The 8,686-nt window shown below is 51.8% G+C and overlaps 5 protein-coding genes across 5 annotated transcripts in view; 1 reads left to right on the forward strand and 4 right to left on the reverse strand.

Annotated features, from left to right (window-relative positions):
- CHGG_10236 (uncharacterized protein) overlaps nucleotides 1–1,279 on the reverse strand; it is a gene marked incomplete at both ends in the record, with an annotated part of 2,412 nt that extends 1,133 nt beyond the window's left edge. The window contains one exon of the mRNA XM_001228162.1: nucleotides 1,239–1,279. Within this exon, the coding sequence (XP_001228163.1) occupies nucleotides 1,239–1,279 (41 nt within the window). The remainder of the gene's footprint in view (nucleotides 1–1,238) is intronic.
- Nucleotides 1,280–2,491: 1,212 nt separating this feature from the next.
- Nucleotides 2,492–3,359, forward strand: CHGG_10237 (uncharacterized protein; the record flags this gene model as incomplete). The annotated part of the gene is made up of 2 exons (XM_001228163.1): nucleotides 2,492–2,693; nucleotides 2,902–3,359. The coding sequence occupies 2 exons, from the start codon at nucleotides 2,492–2,494 to the stop codon at nucleotides 3,357–3,359; spliced, it is 660 nt and encodes a 219-aa protein (XP_001228164.1).
- A 2,247-nt stretch (nucleotides 3,360–5,606) lies between these two features.
- On the reverse strand, nucleotides 5,607–6,133 carry CHGG_10238 (uncharacterized protein; the record flags this gene model as incomplete). Its single annotated transcript, XM_001228164.1, has 2 exons — nucleotides 5,607–5,865; nucleotides 5,985–6,133. 2 exons carry the CDS (start codon nucleotides 6,131–6,133, stop codon nucleotides 5,607–5,609), a joined length of 408 nt encoding a protein of 135 aa, XP_001228165.1.
- Nucleotides 6,134–6,790: 657 nt separating this feature from the next.
- Nucleotides 6,791–7,377, reverse strand: CHGG_10239 (uncharacterized protein; the record flags this gene model as incomplete). Its single annotated transcript, XM_001228165.1, has 2 exons — nucleotides 6,791–6,980; nucleotides 7,238–7,377. The coding sequence occupies 2 exons, from the start codon at nucleotides 7,375–7,377 to the stop codon at nucleotides 6,791–6,793; spliced, it is 330 nt and encodes a 109-aa protein (XP_001228166.1).
- Nucleotides 7,378–8,297: 920 nt separating this feature from the next.
- CHGG_10240 (uncharacterized protein) lies at nucleotides 8,298–8,677 on the reverse strand (the record flags this gene model as incomplete). The annotated part of the gene is made up of 2 exons (XM_001228166.1): nucleotides 8,298–8,319; nucleotides 8,376–8,677. 2 exons carry the CDS (start codon nucleotides 8,675–8,677, stop codon nucleotides 8,298–8,300), a joined length of 324 nt encoding a protein of 107 aa, XP_001228167.1.
- Between the last annotated feature and the right edge of the window lie 9 nt (nucleotides 8,678–8,686).

Consider the following 8,686-nt stretch of genomic DNA (forward strand, 5'->3'; position numbering starts at 1 on the left):
TTCTACCTTGCCCGCTGCAGAGTGCTTGATGCAGCACAGCAGGGAACTTTAACTTAGGCTTCGGTATCGATGGCCAGGCCTTTTTGCCGGATTGGTTGCTGTAAATGTCTTTGCTAGTTTGCAAAATGAAGGACGTCAGGTTGGATTGTCGATGGCCGAGAGGCTAGGGAGCGATTGCGGGAAAAAGAAATGAGAAAGAGGAAGGCCAGCCAGCGTCAGGTTTAAAATCCCTTTGCCAACCAAAGTTTAAGAGAGTCAGTATGCCAGGTGAATGGAGAGCGGAAATGGAATACCCGAGTGCAGGCTATGTTTGCGCGCGATTGGAGGATGACTGGTTATGAGTCTGAGTTTGAGTTTGTGGTAGGTGGAGGAAGAGGGAAGACAAAGCGAGAAGAAGAGGACGGAGAAGGACAGAAATACGCAGCCTGGCTGCGCGTAACTCTGAAAGACTCGCGAGTAGGGCAGGAGAGCGACTGGAGAAAACCAGATCGGGCCCAAAGATGCAAACATGGCAAACTTGATAGGGCAACATAATATGACAGTAGAAGAGAAACATGCTTGCCTGGTGATTGCTTGATTGTTTGTTTATTTGTCTTGACTTGCGCAAATTGTGATATTCTCTGAGTTTGACTCTGGGTTGAAGAAACAGGAAGAAAGTTTGTGGTTGTGGAGGGTGGAAAGCAGTCGGTTGTGTTCGGTGGCAGACAGTCCATGACGCGTCAGCCCTGGGAGCTGGCCATCGCCACAAGGCAACATTGGATTCCAAGACCACGAAGAAGGTTGTGTCTTTGTTTTCTAGGAGTGAATGACAGCAGGTTTAACATATAGACTTAAAGGTACCGGGCGATTTACAAGGCCTCGGGAATGTTGGTATTACTGGATGGAATCCAGCAACCTGGTTCCATGATAGAAAAGAAAATCCGAGTCTTTGTGGGCTAGGCTGGGACTGAAATAGGTATCAGGAAAGGCCTGCAATTCCTTCCGAAGTCAGCCCCGAAAGTGACGTTATATATGGAGTCCCATTTCAGTTAAGGATTCACATGGTGAAGCACCTGAGGTTTGAGGATACCACGTAGGTGTGGGCTGTGTGATGTCTTGAAGCCCAAGGCCCAAGCTAAAACCAGATAGCTTGTTCAGTCTAGATAAGGGACAGTAGCTCTGATGGCCGATACGAGGGGAGTGACTCTATCTGTCTGTTCTATCCAAGTCTAGCGCTACATGACAACCAAGTGACTCACTCTATTTTTAGCAGCATTCTCAGGAGAAGAGAACCCATCATTTTATAAACATCAATAATTCCTTTTACCATTTGTCTTGCTTTGTTTATGAACCTTACAAGCCGTTGTGTCGAAGGAGATGACGGGTGAAAGGGGGTTGGTGTCAAATTTGGGGGTTAGGGTTAAATGAAGCCCCTGACACATGTAAACAAAGCCTCCTCTCTTCAAACCAACAACACCTAAACGCTTGAAACAGAAAGGAACACCTTGACAACTTTATTCAAGGTAGAACTCACACCATCATGCCAGTCATTTAGAAAGTTCATTTTGTCACAGATTATCTGGCTATCTTTAATGCTGTGATGTGTTGGGTGTGGTGCAAACTGCCCCTGAAAATGATGATGAATGGGGTGCTTGACAGGTCAGTCTTCTACTTCCCCTAAATCACTTGTGCCTTGGGTAAGTAGGTTGGCCAGTGTATAATTTTTTTGGCTGACAGGTTGTGAAGTTTAGGGGTCTGGCCTTGATAATATCAACAAACTCCTGACCTTGCTTCACTGTCGTCGTCGCCGAGAAGTCACACATCAGACCCGCCGGCCCTGGCCTATGCCATCCCCGTCATGAGTAGGGCAAGTCAGCTCCAATGCCCTCGCATCTTTCTCTCACTCCACGTATTCGGTGTCGAGATAAATAAGTCACCATTCACAAAACTAAATCCTTGGGTTCCTTCCGGTCTTGTGATAAAAAACGGGGTTGTGCCCTCTGCCCCCTTCTTTCTGATTGCGCCTCCCACTCTGCCACCTATTTAATTCCCACCTTTCTTCTCTTCCCAACTTCTTTCGCCTTTTCCCAACTTCTTCATCGACCTCTCTCTCTTCCTACTGTTGCCCCCCACGCAACACCACAACTCCAAGACCTCGACATCGTCGAGACTGAAAGTAGGTTTGATCTTGTTTTCTTCCTCTCCCCGTTGCTTTTGTTGAGCTGGCCATCTTGGAGATACTATTATAACTCAAGTGGCCAGCCGACCGACTTCAAGTTTCCCACCATCTAGATGCAAACCCTCAACTGACACCTTATTACGCAGCTCACCACCGTTCGCATAAACCTTCGTAAGTAACAATGCCCCATCTCTCCAATCATCCATCTCAAGAGTCCATTCCACTCATGGGATGGCAAGACACTGCAAATTGCCTTGCGCTGGATTCATCTTCACGCGCAAATCCCGAGTTTGGGAGAATACCTAGCTGACGAGCAAGCAGAAACAACTCACAATGCCGCGCCCTGCTAAGACTGCGGCGGCCGCTGATGCTGCTGGCGATGGTCAGCCTTGTGCCTCTGCGGGCACTATCAACGGCGTCATTCCGACTGCTAACGACATTAAATTTATTTTCGCCTTCATCGGTAACCTCAAGTCCAAGCCGGAGGTCAACTGGGACGAGTTGGCCGCCACCATGGGCATGGGTGGCAAGAAGAGTAAGTCTGTTTGGCTTACTTGTTGCCGCCGAGTCTGCCTTCGATGTGCTTTTTCTCCGCTCTGTGGCACTTGTTACGGCAAAGCCTTAACCTCCTGTCCTTTCCCAACATTCCCAACGGCGAGCATCCCAATACCCTTCCAACCACCCCTCACAAGCAAACCCCCTTAGAACCCACCACTAACAAACTCTCTCCCCACCAAAAACAGGCGCCACCGAGCGCTGGCGTCTGATGCGTCAAAAGTTCAACATCACCCTGGCCGAGGAGGCCGAGGCTCCCGGCAGCGCCCGCAAGGGTGGCAAGAAGGCGACCACCGCCAAGGCCGCCACCAAGACCGACAACGCTGATGATGACGACGAGTACAACGACAAGGAGACCGAGCCGAAGTCCGCCCCCGCCACTCCGGCCAAGCGCGGCCGCAAGCCGGCTGCTGCGTCCGCTGCCGCCACCCCCCCTTCCGCCACCCCCGCTTCCGCCGCCGGCAAGAAGCGCGCCGCTGCTTCCACCGCTGGTGAAGGCTCGTCCCCTGCTGCTAGCGACGAGGACATGGCTTCCCCTACCAAGAAGGCCAAGAGCTCGACTGCAATGGAGGTTGACTCGCCTCTGTCTCCGGTTCCGAGCATGATTGCGGATGAGGACTCGGGTGCTGACATGGCGGTGGTGTAGACCACCTCGTTCTTTGTGCCGACCTGAGGGTCTGGGAGCTGTGGCGCTCTCTTCAATCGCTGTTTCATTTGTCTTGCTGTTGTTTCACTGCCTTCCCCTCTTTCCTTTTCTTCCCATGACTCTGATCACGGGTGTTGGGGCTGTGGGAAGGGACGTTTCTGCTTTTGTTTGCGCGGGCTGCCTAGGACGCCCTGTCCCATCCGCTTCTTCGACTTGGTCGGCTCAGATTCTCGCTTACTATCAACTTGGAAGACCAGACTTTGGTTCGGTTTGGGGTTGGAAAAGGAACGGGGTTTGAGTTGGAGGGGTTGGGAATCACGGGGTGGTCATTTGGGTGGTCTGTCTGCCTGATTCATCGGATCGGGTTTGCTTGTTCACATACCTGGCGGGTAATCGTCTAGGGCCTCGATATGCGGGAGTAGGGAATACTAAAGTCTCTCACTCATATCTTGATCCATGTGTGACATCGTAATTGGTAGCTCTATTTGTGTGACTGCAGGCCGTTCCTCCCGGATAAATACCTCTTACTGCTTCCAACTTGAGTGAAGCTGCATCCTGCCCACTTCATCAAGACCACGAGAGCAGAGAGCCCAAAGACTTGACCTTGCGTTAACCGAGATAGACCAAGCGCCCTACAATGTCTCGGCCTCCTCGCCATGCCATGCTCCGGTAAGTGAGAAACAGAATGGGTTTGGCTGTTTCAACTGCTTAACTGCTTTGCCCCGCCACGACTAGACTGGCGATACCATTGTTCGAGCCTCGAGCCCACGGCGACACACAACTCCATCGTTCGCAGCGCAGTAACCACTTTAACGCACGACGCGTTTTGTAATTTTTAGCTGCATCGTACGTGTAGCATCCCGTTCCCAGCGCTTATCATCAATCGTCACCACTTCTACCTCTAGACGGATTGACCCTGTATGTGGCTGAGATACAGATACGGGAAACCTACATGGTTATGCTTTGGCATTGATCCAGCCTGTCCTCGAGATTTCCGGAGGAAAAGGCCAGGTGCACGATGAACGAAGCTTTCATAACTCACTTGGTCCATATAACTACCTACACAGTACATTCCAAACATGAGTCTGCCAAATATCGGCTTCATTTACTGTCGCCCTCCAGAGCATGCTCATGGCCACCTCCACCCACCAACCGCTGATCAGGACCTCGCCATGGAACCACCCCTTAATGTTGATTGGTGACTGGGTTGTTCAGACTCGTTGCCCGGCAACGAGCCTTGGCACCTCCTTTCTTTCAAACTCAGCTCATGTTAGCCATGGGTTAAATGGTGACTGTCAGACCAAGTTCGATTGAGAAAATGCAATGAAAAGTAAAGAGATTAGTTATCTAGATGTGATTTTATGGTACTTCTTTGAGTCTCAGATCACCTGGCATGATGATGCGTGAAAGTAAATACGAATTTATTTGACAGGTCTGTCCACAAGCACAACACAAAGGAGGAGTTCAATGGGTGACATTAAAATTTTACCTCAGGATCAAGCGGTTCCCATAAATAGATATTATTCTGGGACCGCTAAGCTGTGGTGTTGACGCGGGAAGGACTCGGTTTCTGGCTTCGAGAACTCCGGGGAGGGAGGGAGTTGCCACAGCCCTAAGCTTGAAGCTAGGTAGGCAACGATTCTTACCACAGACATAAATCACAGTCACTCAATATGTGAACCCATGATACTGATCAGAACTGTCCCATTTGCCCCCGGTAATTAAACGGGGACCAAGCAAGCCCTGATCCAGAGATGACCGGGGAGAGACATAAGCAAAGAATGGGGCACACCCACGCCGATAATCCACCGAGACCGAGCAGAGAGCCTTCCCAATGCCAGCAGAACCCATCCCTCAAAACCCCGTTTGACTCCTCCAAAGAGCAAAGCGCGTCCCAAAACCGAGTTCCCCATGCCAGACGCCTCTCCAGATTGCCAGAAAAAAGCCCTCCTCTCGGCTGAACCATAGCGGTGGTGAAATGTAACGCAATGCAAATTGCCGCCAAACTCGAGATCTCCCCCCAAAAAAGAAGCAACGGCCAAATCTCAGCCGAAAGAGAGAGAGACGGAGACCGGATGTTCTGCCGAGTCGCGGGGGGCCGATCCCAAGGAGACCTAGACGTAACCGCCAGAGCTGCTAACTCCCCACCCACAATCCACGATTAGCCAGCCGATCAAACCCTCCCACCCCCATAAAAAGCAGAAGCAAGCAAGCAAACAAAAACACCACCAACACGCAACGCGCCACTCACCCATCCGACTCCTCCTTAACGCCCTCCTCCTCCTTCATCTTCTTGACCTTCACAGCGGGCTTGACATCCTCGTCGTCGCTGAGCAGCGCGACCGGCTTGCGCTTGGTGCCGGAGCCGGGCTCCTTCTTGACGCTGCCGCCCGCGTTCTTCTTGCGGCCGCCGGGGGTCTTGGGCGTGGCCGGGCCCTCGCCGTTGCTGTTGCCGGCGCCGGCGCCGGCCTTGTCTTCCTTGCGGCGGAGTTTTTGGAGGTGCTGGCTGTGTGTTGGGGTGGGGAGTGGTTAGCGGGTCTGGTCTGATTAATTGGGGTGGGTGCTGGGGCGGAGGAAGTGATGATTGATGATTGATGAGTGGGAAAGAAGGCAGGCAGGCAGTACGTGATGGCTTTGACGGTGCAGGTGTAGCCAAAGCCGTGCATGCGGGTCATGACACCGCGCAGCTGCTCCTGCGAGGGCTGGAGTTCCTGCATCATGGCCGTGAGAAGGTCATGGTCGGCGTGGTGGTCCCAGTTCATGCGTTCAGACATTTTGACTGATTGCTTTTTTGGCTGGCTGGCTGCCGTTGTTTGTTTGATCGCTGATGGTGGATGCCGCTTGAGAGTGGTTTGAAGAAGAGGGTGGGTGGTGGAAATGAAAGTGTTGGAGTTGCGATGGACTTTGAGAGAAGGAAACAGGGAAGAGAACGGGGAGGAAGAGGGAAGATGGAGGGGAAAAGAGGTCGCTGTGCTCAGAGACCGGCGTGCTCAAGTGGGGGGATAAATTACATGGCTGCGCTCGCAGTGTAGGAATAACCCTTTTTGGTGACTCGATCCAGGATCTTATCCCATTCGGCGGGAAGAGGGGGAGCCTCGGCCATAATCGCCTGGAGAAGCGCAAGATGGGCATCGTGGTCCCAAATCGTCGGCTGCTTCGACATGATGGCGATGCGTATGCAAACTTGCAAAGTGGTGTATTTATAACAGGATTTGTGATGTTTGTAGTGAAAGGTAAAAATAGGTGAAAACGAAGGGTTCTGAGAACTTTGCTTGTGGTGTGGGTTGCAAGACTGAAAGTCTGGGGAGAGGAGAAAGGGAAGAGAAGAGAATGAGAAGGGAAATAAATAGGAAGAGGGCAGGAAAGGAGGGCAGGAAAGGAGGGCAGGGAGGAGTGATACCCCCGTAAGGAATCCTCTCCTGACTGAAGACCTACACTAGAGCCCCCTCAGTGAACGTGTAGCCCTTCTGATGCAGAGAAGCCACCACCGCACTCCAGTCGCTGCCATTAGGCCTCATGTGCTCGATTAGGGCCAAGAGCACAGCCTCGTGCGTCTCGGAATCCCAATTTTGCAAGGTTCTCGGCATGGTGTCTGCGGTATATCTGACTCGCTGTGATACGCTTCGCGGGGAGGTGAAACAGGAATGTTGAAGAATTGTGTGTTGGTTGCAAGGAGTCTGAGGAGGAGAGAGGAAGCGAAGAGGACAGGAAGGTTATGGGAAGATGCCAGGAAATAATGCCTTGAGGAGGGAGAAACCCCAAATATAAATATACCCTCAAGCCAACGCACTTGCTCGGATGACAGCCGAAAAGAAGACTTCTTTCCGAAATGTATGGCTTAAACAGGCTTGAAAAGAAAAGGAAAGAGTAGAACATACCGAATGGCGTTCCAGCCCATCTCATGCCCCTTGGAGCGCATGATTCTCACGACGTCGGCCTGCTGTTCCTTGTTCATGGCCGGGTGCACCTGCATGACAGCCTCAAACAGGTCCTCTCTGATCTCTTCCCACTTAGGCATTGTGGCAACGAGGAAATGTAGTTATGGTGAAGTTGGTACGCTAATTGCGTCTTGATGTGTTGCGATGTTATGATGTGATGTGGTTTTGAGGAATCGGTCTTCGGTTTGTGGGGGAGTCGAAGGGGAGGTGAAGGAGCGGAAATGGCAACAGAGCACGAAGAACTCGACAACAAAACCTGGCCCCGTAAAACCGGGTATCCATCTCAAGTAAACCCAGTGTTCTCGGTGCACTTGCTGCACAGCAGTTCCAAGAGGGGTGGGGAATAGGGGCAGACGTAGGTACTCTTGTGAATCAAGCGAGAAGGAAAGAGAATGTATTTCACTACTAAACAATGCCCAAGTGACGGCACCATGGGGATGGGCTTTGATCTGTTAATCAGGTGGAGGCGTAGCCCTGTCGTGGTGAACAAGCCGCCGAGGAACCATGGCGTTGAGAGGCCGACCAGGCTTGAACGAGGGGTGGCCGTTCGACACCCCACGGGGTATACAAACACGTTGCTGACACGTCTTCCAAGTTGAAAATAGAGGGGGTCGGTTTGCCAGGAGCAGGAACAGCGAGACGTTGCTGGGACTTGAGAACTGGTATGTCAGTCATAAAAAAGCCACGACTAGTTAGGATGTTGAGACCACTTTGTGTTTGTGTGATTGATCCTGCCCTAAATAAAAAGAAACTGTACATTATATAAGGACTTGATAAAACTCCAAACCCGCGCCGGGGTTGCCGTTCCTCAGCACCATCTTACATCCGTTGCGGTTGGCCATTGCAGCTTCCATGGAGCCGATCATTAGCCGGGCCGTCGATCCCTAAGACCCTCATCCCTATAACCCCCACCACTAAAACGGAAAGACGTATTACATGGTGGTCGTCGGAGCACACCATCTCCGAGACCTGAGTGTCACCGCCAGTCGGTCATAAAAGACTAAGCATCGCCGTACTCGTATCTGTGATATGTGTTAGCATAGGGATGCAGTTAAAGGAGGGATCAAGTTGGACTTACTCGCCGGTATATTCGTCTGGCGTTTCCGAATTGTTATGGCCAGAAAGAACGTGTAACACAGCTTCGTCCTCTAGTGTCGGTTCTTGAATGTCTTCCAGCCTCTGTCGTTTTGACACATGCTCCTCCTCATCCTCCACCGCATCGTCTTCCAAGCTGGAGTCGACAGTAAGGTTCCCGGGGGCAGTCATCTGTGCTTGCGGAGCAACACCTTGGTTGACCTGAGGTGGTGGCGGCTGAGGTTGTCCATGGCTGACGGGAAGTCCATGACAATGTAGGAAGTCCATGGTTCGCAGGGGGGCCATGGCTTGGGC

The sequence above is a fragment of the Chaetomium globosum genome, genomic scaffold, assembly GCF_000143365.1.
Source record: "Chaetomium globosum CBS 148.51 scaffold_7 genomic scaffold, whole genome shotgun sequence".
In the NCBI taxonomy this organism is placed as follows: Eukaryota; Fungi; Ascomycota; class Sordariomycetes; order Sordariales; family Chaetomiaceae; genus Chaetomium; species Chaetomium globosum.